At 47.7% G+C, this 15,577-nt stretch overlaps 1 protein-coding gene across 2 annotated transcripts in view; it reads left to right on the top strand.

Moving 5' to 3' along the window:
- The first annotated feature begins 207 nt into the window (after positions 1 to 207).
- Positions 208 to 15,577, top strand: part of LOC131088533 (vascular endothelial growth factor receptor kdr-like) — a 131,427-nt gene continuing 116,057 nt past the window's right edge. For both annotated transcript variants that reach the window (XM_058032664.1, XM_058032663.1), the window contains exon 1: positions 208 to 826. In XM_058032664.1, coding sequence (XP_057888647.1) covers positions 769 to 826 — 58 coding nt within the window. In that variant the 5' untranslated portion in view covers positions 208 to 768. The remainder of the gene's footprint in view (positions 827 to 15,577) is intronic.

Here is a 15,577-nt window from a genome sequence, read left to right as displayed (position 1 = left end):
AATTCCCTTCTCTGCCCCATCTCAGCAGGAAACCCAGGAGCTCTGTGAAATGACAGGGAGGGAGAGAGAGAGAGAGAGAGTGAAGTCCCCTCGCCTCGGCTGGTGACGTCTCTCCTTCCTCCTTTCTTTTTTTTTTTTTTTTTTTTTTTCCTGTCCCTATAAAGAATCTCGGGCTCGCATCAAACTTCCCTGCGAAAGGCTCGGCGAGGGGAGGGGGACAGCAGAGCCCGAGCCGGCCATGCCCCGGCCCCGCCGCCCCGGGCAGGTGCCCCCGGGCAGGTAGAGCCAGCCGGGCTCCTGTCCCGCCGGGCCGTCTGTCCTTCCATCGGCACCTGCACCTCCCTGCAGAGCCCAGCTCACAGCAGCCTCTGCCACCTGATTTAGCCAAGCTCCGCCGCCGGCAGCAGCGAGTGCGGGAAAGTTTTTTGCCAAACTTTTTGTGGTGTTTTCGCTTCGCTTTTCTCACCCCTCTGCGCCAGCCCGGGAGGCTCCTGAGGTTCCCCCCGGACACCGCCGGGATTGGAGAAACGGGGGGAAAGAAGGAATAAGGGGGTGAAGGTAAAAACCCAGAACCTCGGGAAGAAGAAGGGAAGGCGAACACAGCCCGCAGCCCCAGGATGAAGCGGTGAATGGCCAGAACGATTTAAGTGCGATCAACAAGTGGGAAACCCTGCGCGCCTCGTCCTGCCCGTGCCTTCCCCGAACTCCTCGCAGCGAAGGAAGGAAAACTTCTCCGAGGGGCTCGGCTGCCTCGGGACCGGCCCCGGGATGCTGCCCCGGGCCCTGCTGGCCGTGTGTGCCCTGCAGGGGCTGCTGCTGCTGCACGGTAAGAGCCGGGGCTGCGGGCAGGGGGGCCCGAGCGGTGCCATCCCCGGGGGCAGCGCCCCGTGATGCTTTATTGCGCTTTTCCCTCTTTCTGTGCTCCTCCGGGAGGTGTCATCCCCCTGAGAGCCCCAGAGCGGGCAGGTGTCACTGCCCCGTACCCAAAGCCGCGGGGTTCGCACCTCTGTTCAATCTGGAAATAGAGGTAAAAAACTTAACTTTCTTGAAGGTGTCGCACACCAAGGTCATGTTTAATGGGTGTTCCCCCTGGTGCCATCCCCGGGGGCAGCGCTCCGTGATGCTTTATTGAGCTTTTCCCCTCTTTTTGTGCTCCTCCGCTTTGTGTCACCCGGCTGAGAGCCACAGAGCAGGCAGGTGCCACCGCTCTGTACCCAATGCCGCGGGGTTCACACCTCCCTTAAATCTGATCTTTGGAAATAGAGGTAAAAAACCGAAACCTCCTTGAAAGTGTTGCACACCAAGGTCAGATTTAATGGGTGTTCCACCTCGAGGTTTGGCCGCTTTATTAGAAATAGCGAGTTGTGAGTGTTCACCGATTTGTGGCTTTTTTCCCTCGGTGTGGGAGGGTTCCTTGTTGTGTTTGATCACTCGAGGCAGAGTTGAGGCTTTCAAAGGAGGAGTTGTCTGGGAGCACCTGGGCTATCCTGCTGTCCTGGGGCTCATGGGCACAGACATCATGGGCATTCCCTCTGACATTCCAGTTCTGATTCTTTGATATTTCAATTTTTGAACATTGGTTCTTTGATATTTCAGTTTTTGAATATTGGTTCTTTGACATTTCAGTTTTTGAATATTGGTTCTCTGATATTTCAATTTTTGTACATACGCTGCTTCTTCGCCGCCTTCCCTCCTCAGCCCAGGTGCCAGGTTAGATCCCCTGCTCTCCAAAACTCATTTTCCTTTGCAGCAAACGCCCTGTCCCCCCGGATTTATTCCCAATTTTTGCTGCTATCAGAAAAGCCAAGAGGCAGGTTAATGAGATTTGGGAGAGCTTTTCCATCTGCCGTGTGACTTTTCATTATCTCATTAAGCATGAGGATTTTGCTGGATTACTGAGCTATTCATTCATGACGCTGCAAATTGTGTAAGGGAGATGGGCTCTTGTTTATTGGGGAATTCCTTTCTGACAGAAAGGACTTTTTCATTTTTTTGGGTAGTGGATGTATTGCACAGCACGAGGCTGTTGTTCTTCAGCATATTATATTTTCATAGTTAAGTGGATAGCTTCTGGAAACACTGTGGAGCATCGCTGTCCTTGATTTTCTTGGATTCGTTCAGGGATTTAATGTATTCCTTCTGCAGAAAGAGACTGATTGGCAGGCACAAACCCTGGGGAATCTCACATCTTCCCCACAGTCACCTGCAGAATAAATAACTGAGCCTGAGGTTGTGCTCCAAAGGGCTTGTCCAGGAAAAGCTGAAGCAGCAAACCTGGCAGGTGGCAAGGAGCAGGAATGCTCAGGATCTGTGATGTCCCCAGGGAATGTGTCCTGTGCCAGGTCAGGCAGCAGTGCCCACACCTTGGGCAGCCCTGGGAGGGTTTCTGAGCTGTGTCCAGCTGGCTGGCACGTGCAGCAGCAGCAGCTGTGTGCTTTTGAGAGTTCCAACCTCTGCACAGGCTGGAAAAGCTGCCCAAAATCCAGTGTGGATTTCAGAAGCATAAATCACCACAGGATTTGGGGGATCAGAGAGGGATAATAAAGAGGGATTGGGAGATGGGAGAAAATGTGGTGTGCCCAAGCATTCCTGAGGTTCAGGGTGAAGTGGAGCACAAGGAGTCCAGGGGGAAATCCTGGCTGGAGATGCCCACATTTCAGGGCTGTTCAGGTCCTTCCTCACCCGGTTCCTTTCCTCATCATTTCTGCCCAATAACCTTGGAATTTGGTGCAGATTCTTTCTGCCATCAGTGCCAGGCACAGAGGAGGCCATGAGAAGGCAGAGTCTGTGTCCTGTGGCAGAGGGAGGGAGGCAGGAACACCCCTGTGCCCAGAGGTGCAGAGTGCTCAGGGATCTGGAGCAGCCCTGTGCGTATCAGGAGCTTGGCTCATCTTTAGGAAGAGCTAAAACACCAGCACAGCCTCTGGGTGCCCTCACCGGGCTGGAAGCCAGGGGGGACAGGGCCAGGAGGGCTGAGGATTTGGGATGGCACTGGTGTTACTGGGGAGCCAGCTCCTCACCACCTTGCCCTCAGGGTTCCTGAGCTCAGTGCAGCTCTGCTCCACCTCCCCAAGCCTGGATTTACCCCTCAGTGTAGTTAAACCTTCCCTGGGATCTCTGTGGCCAAAGTTAGGCAGGGCTGTGCTGAGGAGGCTGACTCTGATTCCAACCCAAACACTTCCACAGCAATGCAGAGAGAAGGAAAGCTCTACAAGTGTGAAAGCTGCTCTGCACCAAGGTATCGACTCCTCAGCCACTTTTCCCTCCACGTTCATCCCCAGCAATGAAATTGATGAAATTCTGGCCATTACATTTATCCAGGTCTCGTTTGGGGAATTCCTGACTGATTGGTTGCTTTCAGCAGGGGAAAGAGACCATACAAGCATCATCCCAGTGATTTCCCACTTTCCTCTAAATGCACCTTTAAATTGCCTCCTTTAGTTCCCTGAGTATCAATAAATTTCCACTTTCCTTTTGCTCATTGTTCAGCTTCTTCTCAGCTCCTCAGAGCTCTGGTTGGGGTCCTGCTGCTCAGAACTGACCACGGATTTAATGAAGGTGCAGATGCCAACAGCTGGCACAGGTCTGAGCTGTGGAGTGGCGTGGTGCATAACCAGCCCTGGCAAAAACAATCTGCAAAGAAATTCTTACACCTTAAATTGTGCATGAAGAATTCAGTGTCTTTTACCCACTGACATGATCACCAGAAGGTTTTTAATACCTGAGCAATCCAAGGCACTTTTTGGGTACTGGAATAAACTCAGCTATTTCAGTGCTTTAACACTGGAAATTATTAAAGATTGAAGAAAAAAAATCAGGTCCTGCCTGATGGCTTTGAAATGAAAGCACGTTTGAAATAGATTTTTTTTGTTGTTGTTGTTTAATTTTGCCATGTCTTCTACAAATTGATTATACTGGATGGGCAATGAAGCTTGTTAACACAGAGATTTCAATTAAGCCATGGATCAGGAGATAAAAGCTCCAGGAGCTCGGATTCCTCCTGGTTTTCCAGCCAGGATGGTCACAGAGTGCAGCAGGATCAGTGTGGCTGTGCCAGGGCAGAGGCACTGAGGGTTGTTTTCCCAAAAGATGTGTGTCCTAACTGGTGTTATTCCCAAACATTTGCTTTACTGTGGGAAAATGTTATAAAAAGCAGGGGAGCCTTTTTTAGGCTGGTGATATATGAGCCTCCTGCTGAAGCTGCCACATTTGAAACCAACTGGAAATCTCTTTATACCAATTCAGCCATTTAAGGCAAGGAAAAAAATGTCAAGTATTTCTGAATACTCCCTGAACTTCTAAAAAACAGTATTGTACCCAAAAGAACACCGAGAAAATGAACCAGATTGTTTGTTGAAGGTTTCTGCTGTAAGAACTTGCAGCATTTTCTTTAAAACTTGTACAAAATATTTATCTGTGGGCATTGGTCTGCTCTGTGTAAGAGCAACGGGGTCTGTTTGGGTCATTTCTGCCCTTTCACCCATTTCCTGGATTGTTCATTTTATGATAATTTATTTTATTTCTTTAAATTATCATTTTATGATAAATTATTTGTACAAAATGAGAGCTCAATCTACTGCACTTTGAATTAATATCTCAGATTGGGCTGAATACTTATGTTGTTCATAATATAATAGAATAGTAATATATAATATATAATATATAATATATAATATATAATATATAATATATAATATATAATATATAACATATAATATATAATATATAATATATAATATATAATATATAATATATAATATATGATATATAATATATGATATATAATATATGATATATAATATGTAATATATAATATGTAATATATAATATGTAATATGCAATATATAATATACAATATATATTACATATTATTATATATAATTATATGTATATTATATTATATATATTATATATTATGGTTATATATATTAGTATATATAATAGAATATATAACATAGAATATAGACTCTATGATATATAATATATATATAATATATATATTATATATAATAGGTTATATATATGTTATTATATTAATTAATGGTATTATTATTATTATTATTATTATTATTATTATTATTATTATTATTATTATTATTATTATTATTATTATTATTATTATTATTATTTTAAATAAGTTTATGCACACACGCAAAAGGTTTCCAAGCCCCACAGGAGATTCCTCAGGTACAGGGTACAGCAGGGGAAGGTGATCTGAGCTTTTTGGGGGTCTCTCCCAGATCAGCCCTGCAGTTTGGAGGAGGGTGCAAACCTGGTCTGTCCCTTATCTATTGAGGGATGATTCACATCTGGTCCTTCCAGAGACATCTGCAGGGTGTGATGCAGGAAGGGTCACTTGGGCACCATAAAAGGGACAGGGGGCACAAAGAAGATGCTCTCAGGAGAGTTTTGGGGGCAGCAGCAGCCACCTGGATTTTTTAAAGGTACCCAGGAGTTTCCAGGAGGCAGTGTTGGATTTTCAGAGTGAGCACGAGGAGCACCCTGGAGCGCAGCCCCTCTGAGCTTCACCTGCTCACTCTGGAATTCCTCTGATCCACCTTTCCTTTTCCCTCCAAACCAGCCCGATGGCACTGGAATGGGAATTAGGAGTGGGAGTAATGAAGGGATATTGGAGTATCTAAACAACAGCTAGGATTGAAATAAATGTGTGCAGGTGCTTTCCTTCAGAAAGCAGCTCTGATGGCTGGCAGGACACGAGGGCTCTGAGTGCCCACCAGGACATTCCCATCCAACCATTCCCAGTCACAGCCCCCAGGACAACTGGCTGCCCAAAAAAACCTGGGTAAGATGTGAGTAACAAAGAACTGAGCTCCCCATTATGCACCTTGTTAATTTTTCTTTTTAAGACCACAGAGAAAAGAGTAGAAGCTGCCAAAACCACCAGTCAAGGTTTTTATCTGGAAATGGCATTTGATAGAAGGCTTGCCCAGGGAGCAGAGCTGGCACTCATCTGGAGCAGGGCAGGATCAGCACAGGTCACAGGAACCAGGGTTTCTGCAGGAGGTGTGACCTCAGAGGCTCAGCCAGGAGCTGCTTCCTCCAGTGGGGAGGAGGAAGGACCAGGATCAGCCTGATCCCCTGAGGCTGTGAGGGGCAAACTGATGGGTGCCCATTTTGTGGAGATTCCTCCCTGGCACTGAGCTGCTGCCCTGTGCCACTGCTGACTTGTGTCCCTTACCAACACTGGAGCACAGCTCTGCTCTCTGCTGGACAGGAGCACTCCAGGAACTGTTTTATGATGGAGAATGAGTGAGTCTGTGGAAATCCTCGTGAGTCACTCCAATACCCTGTCCCCAAGCCCCTGGATTAGTCTGACTTTGCAGCACATTCTTTTTGTCCCCACTACATCCTACACCCCTCTCCTGCTCGCCCCCCCTTTCCTGGATGTCTCCTAAATTCCCCTCAGGGCTCAGGATTCCTCGAATTTTTACATCAGGAGAAGCCAAGAGGAATTTCCCAGCCCTTCCACACCAGGGCTCTGCACAGTCTCTCTCCTCTGTCCCAAAATGAATTTTGCCTTTACAATTCTTCCTGGAGCAGAGATTTCTGAACAAAACCAAGTGGGACTGCTTGAGTCCTGCAGTTCAATCTCTTGTTTTCTGCCAGCTCTTTGTGTTCCTGCTGCACTGAATTTTTACAAGAAATCATTTTTGCAAGTCCCCCCAGTACCTGGAAAAGCAGGAGGGGTCACATCTCAAATATGAGGTGTGCGTGACCAGGGCTTTTGTTTCGGGTCTAAGCAGGAAAGATTTAGCACTGAGTTTGACTGAGTAACAAGGAAAGAACCTCATCTAACCCTGCAAATACTGGAACTCTGAAAAAGTCACTTTTCCTTTGTGCCCTGCAGGGAATGGCACAAGCACATGGCCCTCAAAGTTTCAAAATTCAGCCAAAACCCGAAGTGAGGCCCAGAATGTAAAGGAAATATATGGACCAGCCTTCTATTTTCAGATCACTTGCCTTTGTCTTCTTCATTTCCACATAGGTTTCCTTAGATCTTCCTGTGTTTTTCTGAACTGTGGGAACGTGATTGCCAAGGAAGTGGAGAGGGGAGGTTGCAGCCCTGCTGGGATTGTTCTTGATTTGAGGGTCAAGGAAGCCTGACCCTGTCATTACCTGTTCCATTTTTACAAAATCACCACGAACCCAAAGCACCTCAGCCAAAATGTTTGCTTCCTTAGAGCCCCCAGCTCAGGAATTGCTCACCTGGAATAATTCTTCCTCACGGATACAGCGGGGTCAGCTTGCAGGAAAAGCAGGAACCACCACGGGGCTGCTTTGGCCATTCCCCCACAGCCCTGAGGAAAATGGGATTGCTCACAGGGGCACCCCACACACACACACACACACAAACAGCTGAGCTGGGAGCTGTTCATCCTGTTTGCTCCTCGTGCAGAGCTCATTAGCTGAAATCAGGGCTGAATAAACTCATTCAGGACTCTAAGCAATTTCCTCCCGCTGCCCAGAAGCTGCAGTGGGGATGGGAGTGTGGGGCTGCCCAGAATCTCCTCCTCGATCCCCTCACAGCTTCTGTAAAGGGCTCTGCAGCAATAGGGATCATCCTGAGCCTGCATTTCCCTGATTTTAGGACAGGGGTCGGCGTTTCAGACCTTTAATGCGCACATGCCTCCTACAGAGAGTCCCGCAAGAGCTGTAAATGTGATTTTCCCCTCTGTTCTCCTCTCCCTGATGCAGCTGGCAGGGGCAGCTCCCCCAGGAGCCATCACACACATCCCACAGCAGCACTTGGAAGCCCTTGGTGCGGGCAATCCTGGTTCCAGGAGCAGGGAGAGCCTGGAGCAGCTTGCCCAGAGCCCTTTGGAGCAGGGAGGTGCTGGAAGGAGGGCAGGGAAGCTCTGGGCAGCTCCTGCTGCAGAGCTCCAGGTGTCTGTGCCTTTCCTTGCAGGATAATAAATGCCACAGGTGCCCACTGGGTCACTGGGACATCCCCTCCCCTGGGGAAGGGCACCCACTGCTCCTCACTGCTCAGTCAATAATCACTTACAGACAGAAGGGGAAGGATTTCTGAGCTTCCACTGCTTTGATTCCTCACCCTTCTGCATTATTCTTTCTCCTGATACTCCTGAGAGTATCAGGAGGAAGAATAATGCAGAACACAGGTGTGGGGAGAAATGCTTTTCTAAGCTTCTTTCTGACCCAAGATCTCTTTCTCAGCTCTGTTCCTGACACAAGATCTCTTTTTCCACCTCTTTCTGACATGATCTCTTTCCTGAGCTCTTTCTGACCCAAGATCTCTTTCCTCAGCTGTTTTTGACCCAAAATCTCTTTTCCCAGCTCTTTTTAACACAAGACCTCTTTCCCCAGCTCTTTCTGACCCAAAATCTCTTTCCCCAGCTCTTTTTGACCCAAGATCTCTTTCCCCAGCTCTTTCTGACCCAAGATCTCTATTCCCAGCTCTGTTTCTGACCCAAGATCCCCTTCCCCAGCTCTTTTTGACACAAAATCTCTTTTCCCAGCTCTGTCTGGATGTGGATGAGGCAGGCAGTGGTGTCACCTCTCTCTCTCTGCATGACACAGCAGAGCCTGCTTGGAAGGGGTTTGTTACAATTAAAGAATGATTCAAGTCAATGTAAACAATGATGTCAGCCCAAGGACCTTTAAAACACAATTTAAGCCGTTACACGGTGTAAAGCAGAGAGAATCAGGTAACCTTTTGGCCTGCCACATTTTTTCTCTGGAAATGGATCATGTCTGAGTTATTTTCATGTTTACACACTCGGGACAAGCTTTGCCTCTCGCTCACACAGGTTTAAGGCTGTGCTTGGCTGAAGACAATAGCCTGTCTTTGAATTGTCCATTGTATGGCTCAGAACATTGATTTTCTTCTGGCTGTTTACACATTTTGTGGTGGAATCTGAGGGGGAAAAAGGCAGACTGAAGGCTGCTCCCTCACTGCATGTTTTATAAAGGTAGAGATCTTACTGATCTTTCTGGAAAAGTCTTGATTTGCTTCACTGTGAGAAAGCAAAATAAGCTGCTTGTTTTCCAGTGGTGAAGGAAAAACAGAGTGTGCCTGAGCCTGCAGCAGCCCCCAGTTGTGTGAGGCAGCACAGGAACCCTTCCTGCTATTCCTCACATTTATTTTGGCTGCACAGATCATGGAGATTCCCATGCTTTAAACAACTTCCCTTTGGTCTGGGCAGATTTTCTGTGGAGTAAGGGCAGAGCAAGAGGGTTTGGCTCAATAGGAATCCCAGAGAGAGGATGAATCCCTAAAATCCTGTGTCAGCATGAAGGGAGCAGAGTGGGGCAGAGCCTGGCAGCTCCCTGCTCTTGGCCCATCTCATTTTGGGTTTGTCCCAGCTCATCCCACCCTTTTCCAAGGATCATGGCACCTCTGGGAAGGCAAGGCCAGGTGTTACCACGAAGGCACTGAGGACTCTGTGAGCAGTTTTAGTGCTTCATTCCCTGCTCCATCAGCAAGGAGATGGGCCAAGGCTGCAGAGTGATGGGTTTGAAGCTTTGGAACGGCTGTGGCGTTCTCACAATTGGAATGTTTTCCCCTGGCTCTCCCAAGCAGGCAAACAGCCATGAGCTCAGTTCTCTGGGTCAGCTTGGGCAACAACAGCCCTGCTCTGATGAGAGAAGTGCAGGGTGAAAGGAAAGACCTGGCTGGGACATTACTGGGATGGAGGCGCTCCCTGGGAAGGGGAATTCAGGAAAACAGGAGCTGCTGAGCAGGGCTTGTCAAAGGTTCCCCCATCCAGCTCCAAACAGTTCCATCAGGAATTCTGCCATTGTTTACAAGGCTGATTTCTCTTAATATTCCTATGGGATTGTTCTGATCTATTTTATCTATTCTGATCTCTGGTATAAATCAGCCATTTTGCCTTTTTTACTGTTGTCTACTTTGTATTTGAAAAGTAATACTCAGACTCACTTGGTGAAATGCCATTATTAGTTTAATTTGATAAGTCATGAAGCCTTCTTCTAGTGATGCCTCAGGTTTAGCTTTTCTATTTTTCAGATTCTGTGCTGCTTTGGTGTGAGGGTCTGGGCTTCATATGAGGGGATGGTGAGCTCTGTGCACAGAGCAGGGAGACAAAACAATTCCTGCTCCAGCTGGGCACCACGACAAATGATCCAAATCTCAGCCCAAGAGCACAAACACCGTGGGCTGAGAGAGAAAAACAAACAGGATGGGATTGCATGGCTGGAGCTGTAATGGGACAGTGAACTCCAATATGGAAATGGAGCAGAACTGATCAAAGTGAGAGAGCCCATGACCAGTCAGGGATTTTGTGACCATTTTGGTTCATCTTGGGTGCAGCCCTGGCTCTTGTGCTTCCCAAGGTGGATCCATTGAGCAGATTCTTTTAATAAATCCCTGCTTTATTCTTTAGCTCTGACCAACCTCTGTTCTAGGTCAGCCTCCACAAGGCATCACTGGTTACTGAGTTTGCTCTCTCTGGAGCTTTGTGCACAACCATGGTGGTTATATTGCTATTAAAAATAAACCACCAGCCTTATTTCCTAATGTTCTGTGTGGGTGTCAGGGCTGGAGCACAATATCAGCCAGGGCAGGCTCCCCAGACAGGCACCACAACATCCCACAGGTCTACAAGCACAGGCTGATGCTCCCTAGAGAAAGGTTTTCCTTCTCCCATCCCAGCAATATGTGCCCAATTTGCTTTAACTTCTCTTTGGTTTTCTGGTGGGTTTCTGGCAGAAGGACAAAAGAAGAGGACAGGAGTTTTGTCTGGGTATAAATCTCACTTTTCATTTGCCAAACCTGTCCAGCACTCAGGAGAAAATCAGGGCAGTAGAGATGAAAATTCTGTGCTCAGAGTGAGATTAGTGGAGAAGCTGAAGCTGAGCTGGTTTTGATTTCCATGGAGGATTCCTGGCACAGCTGCTGTTCAAGGCCATTTGCCCTTCCACTCTGCAATATCTTTGTACTTTAAAATTAATGTAGGCTTTGAAATACTACCTGGATTTGTGCTCTGGCACTGAGCAGTGCAACTTTGAGCTTCTCCCTCTCTGCCTACCTGTGCCAAGTGAAATCTGTAATCCAGGGTCCAGCACTGCACACTCTGCACGAGGCAAACACCAAAGCCTTTGTGCATGACTCTGGGATTGCTGTTGCAGGGTCTGGATGTTTGTGATAGGGGGTAAACTCTTTCATTTTGCATCCCTGGAATAGCAATGACAGATAATATTGATATATCATTTATGCCATCACTGTGTGGTTCAGGATAAACACCTGAATCACCTGAATCAATCATGAGGCCAAGGCAGAGCCTTTTCTTTGGGCTGCTGATTCTTTAATTCCTGGCTGACCAATGCATCTGGTGTCACCAGAAGTCTCCTTCAATTCACAGCTAAGCTAACCAGACTTAAATAGAGAGAGGAGAGCCCAGAGCAGCCCAATTCAGTCATCTTTCCTGTTTTAAATTCTTTTGCTTATCTCAGTTGTGCCCTTGCCATCTGCTGGTAGTGAAAGCAGGGCAGTGACTCTTGGGCGTGGTGGGGTGTAGGGAGAGTATCTCAAACTCTGATCTTCTGCACTGGGGATGATAAAGGAATTCTCAGGATAAAGGAACTGAGAGGAATTCTCAGCATCCACAGGGCAAAGGTCCCCCTTGTGCTCTTCAGTTTAATGGTTGGTGTCCTATAGGGTGCATTGTGCTGCCAGCCTTTGAAAGGCTACCTTGTTGTTTTGGTTCCATATTGTTCTGAGTTAAATGGTAGGAAAAGAGAAATTGCTGCCACCACAACATTCCCTTATAGGTCTATTCATTATTGATCCCCCAGAGGAAGTGGAGAGTTCCCCTGGACAATGGGCAGATATACAAACGAGCATACATTAACTTTCTGTGCTTGCACAGCTCATTGGGGCTGCACTTCCTCTGCATTCTCAGGAGCACAAATTCAGGCATCAATTGGGTTGATGTCTTCCTCTGCCTTGAGCTGCTGCCTCGTTAGACATTCTGGGTGACAGGCAGCCCCTCTGAACCACAGAACACACAGTCAGAGAATCACAGAATCACAGAACTGCAGAATCACAGAGCTGCAGAATCACAGAATCACAGAGCTGCAGAATCACAGAACTGCAGAACTGCAGAATCACAGAGCTGCAGAATCACAGAATCACAGAACTGCAGAATGGCAGAATCACAGAACCAGTCACAGAATCACAGAACTGCAGAATCACAGAACTGCAGAACTGCAGAATCACAGTCACAGAATCACAGAATTGCAGAATCACAGAACTGCAGAATCACAGAACTTCAGAATCACAGTCACAGAATCACAGAACTGCAGAATTACAGAACTGCAGAATCACAGAGTCACAGAACTGCAGAACGGCAGAATCACAGAACCAGTCACAGAATCACAGAATTACAGTCACAGAATCACAGAACACATAATCACAGAATCAATAACAGAACCACAGAACTGCAGAATGAATGACAGAATTACAGAACTGCAGAATCACAGAACCACAGAGTCAATCACAGAATCTATGACAGAATCACAGAACTGCAGAATCAGAGAATCACAGAGTCACAGAATCACAGAATCAGTCACAGAGTCACAGAACCACAGAATATCCTGAGTTGGAAGGGACCCACAGGGATCACCCAGTGCAGCTCCTGTCCCTGCCCAGGACACCCCACCAATCCCAGCCTGTGCCTGAGGGCTTTGTCCAAGCACTTCTTGAGGAGAGAGGCAGAGGCCTGGTGCAGAAATGCTTTGGGCAGCTGTGATGGAGCACTGAGGATGCTCTGCACTGGGAGCAGAGGGAGCAGGCCAGGTCTGTGGTGTGGCTCTGTGCTGGGGTTGTGCTCCAGGGAGCTCAGGTGAGGCTGGAGTGCCTCAGCTCTGCCCCTGCCCCTTGGCAAACACCCAGGGCAGCAGTGACTGCAGCTCAGGGGCTGCAGCAGGGTGGGATGAGGAGCACCCAGAATCTCTGCAAGGAAAGGCTGGGGGGATTCCAGCCCTCCCTGCACTGTGGGTGCTTTGCTCAGGCCCTGCACTGGAGATGGCAGGTGCCCCCTCAGCCTCCAGCGCATTTTGGCCTTGCATTCCTCCCTGCAGCACAGGTTTTTCCTGCCTTTGTGCCTCTGCCCTGCTGTAAATCAGTAAATCAGGGAGGTTGGTCCTTCCCTTCCTCCCTGGAGGGATGGAGTGATCAATGTCTGGAACAGAAAAAGCAGCTGAGGAGCTGCAGGAGATTTGCTTCATGTGACAGTGTCCACAGGGGTTTTCAGGATGAGGGAAGAGACAAGGATCTGAATCCATGTTTCAGAAGGCTGATTTATTACTTTATGATATATATTACATTATAACTATACTAAGGAATAGAAGGAAAGGTTTCGTCTCAGAAGGCTAGCTAAGAATAGAATAGAAAGGAAAAGAATAACAAAGGTTTGTGTCTCGGAGAGAGAGTCCAAGCTAACTGGGCTGTGGCTGGCCATTAATTGTAAACATCCAAGATAGGCCAATCCCAGATGCACCTGTTGCATTCCACAGCAGCAGATAACCTTTGTTTACATTTTGTTCCTGAGGCCTCTCAGCCTCTCAGGAAGAAAAAATCCTAAGGAAAGGATTTTCATAAAAAGATGTCTGCAACAGCTTCATCTTTCACTCCCACCACCAGAGAAAAGCCCACCAGAAGCTGCAGGGACAGGGAGGCTTCTCAGGCTGTGAGGATCAGGACTGGGGACTGGCTGGGCTTGGCCTGGACTGGCAGAAATCCCTGCCTTGCAAAGCTGCATTTTTTTTCTGGAATTTCTTCTGCTGTGGAGCCTCCCTCAGCCTCCTGAATGGTGAAATATCCACAGCACCCACACCCACACCTGAATGGTGAAATATCCACAGCATCCCCACCCACCCCTGCACTGCTGCAGAGCCACTCCAGCTGCAAACACATCCCAAGAAGCCTCTTGGTTCTCATTCTTCTGGCATGGAGGAGTTTGCAAAGCTAATTCCCAGCCCTGCTCTGATGGATTCCCCCACGGAGAGGCTCTCAGAGTGAGAGGGTTCCAGGCTGAGGGTTTGTTCTCATCCTCCCATGCTGGTGGTGCCTCCTGGAGAGCTCCTCAATGAGCCTGGAGAGCACCTGGGCTGGTCAGGAGCTCAGCAGGAGCTTCCCCTCCTCCTTGGAGCCCTCAAACAGCCCCTTGCTGCTTTCAGCAGCAGAAATAAGGTGATTACAGGCATCACACTGCTCAAGGGAATATTGGGTTATTGGAGTTGAGAATCCAAAGGAGAAATCCCCCCTCTAGGAGCTCACTTGTTCTGGAATCTGAACTCTTTTGGGGAGAGGACAATTTCAGCTGAGCAGCATCCAGCCAGGGCTCAAAACCCAGCCTGAGGTCCTCTTTACCCCTTGCAGTCTGATGATTATTATTATTATTATTATTATTATTATTATTACTATTACTATTACTATTACTATTATTACTACTATTACTATTATTACTATTATTACTATTATTACTATTATTCCCATTTTGACACCCTCCTTTCAACCATGGATATCGCCCTACAAAAGCTGCACCTGCCCAAACCCACAGCTAAGCCCTGAATACCTTTAGCCTCAGCTCATTTTTGGGCCCAGCCCCTTGGATTTGAACCCTCAGAGGGTGGGCATGGCCATGCAGAAAACAAAAGATGAATAATAACACACAGATACAAACAAGACACCCATTTACAGATCCTCTCAAAGCCCAGCATCAAAGCTTTAGTGCTTATATCAATATTTGTTAGTATTTTGTCGTGAGGAAGGGTGGGAAGAAAGAAAAAGAGAGACATTGTTCCTGCTTGGATGTGTTTTGTTTTTCCCAAGCAGCAGAACTTTAGGTATTTACTTTAAGAACACATTTCTGTGTCCAGTAGGTCTGGAATGTCCTGGGAGGACAGGAGAAAGGGAGGCCAGGAGGGGTCAGTGCTGGAGCTGGGCTCTGAGGAGGGGCAGGCCAGGAGTGGATGGGTTTGGGTTTATCCACAGGGATGGGTGGATGGATGGATGGATGGATGGATGGATGGATGGATGGATGGATGGATGGATGGATGATGGATGGATGGTGGATGGATGGATGATGGATGGATGGATGGATGGATGGATGGATGGATGGATGGATGGATGGATGATGGATGGATGGATGGATGGATGGATGGATGGATGGATGGATGGATGGATGATGGATGGATGGATGGATGGATGGATGGATGGATGGATGATGGATGGATGGATGGATGGATGGATGATGGATGGATGGATGGATGGATGGATGGATGGATGGATGGATGATGGATGGATGGATGGATGGATGGATGGATGATGGATGGATGATGGATGGATGGATGGATGGATGATGGATGGATGGATGGATGGATGGATGGATGGATGGATGGATGGATGATGGATGGATGGATGGATGATGGATGATGGATGGATGGATGGATGGATGGATGGATGGATGGATGGATGATGGATGGATGGATGGATGGATGGATGGATGATGGATGGATGATGGATGGATGGATGATGGATGATGGATGGATGGATGGATGATGGATGATGGAT

This window comes from Melospiza georgiana, chromosome 12 (assembly GCF_028018845.1).
Source record: "Melospiza georgiana isolate bMelGeo1 chromosome 12, bMelGeo1.pri, whole genome shotgun sequence".
NCBI classification, from domain to species: domain Eukaryota; kingdom Metazoa; phylum Chordata; class Aves; order Passeriformes; family Passerellidae; genus Melospiza; species Melospiza georgiana.
Note: the sequence above shows the minus strand (reverse complement) of the source record. Positions and strands in the feature narration are given on the sequence as shown.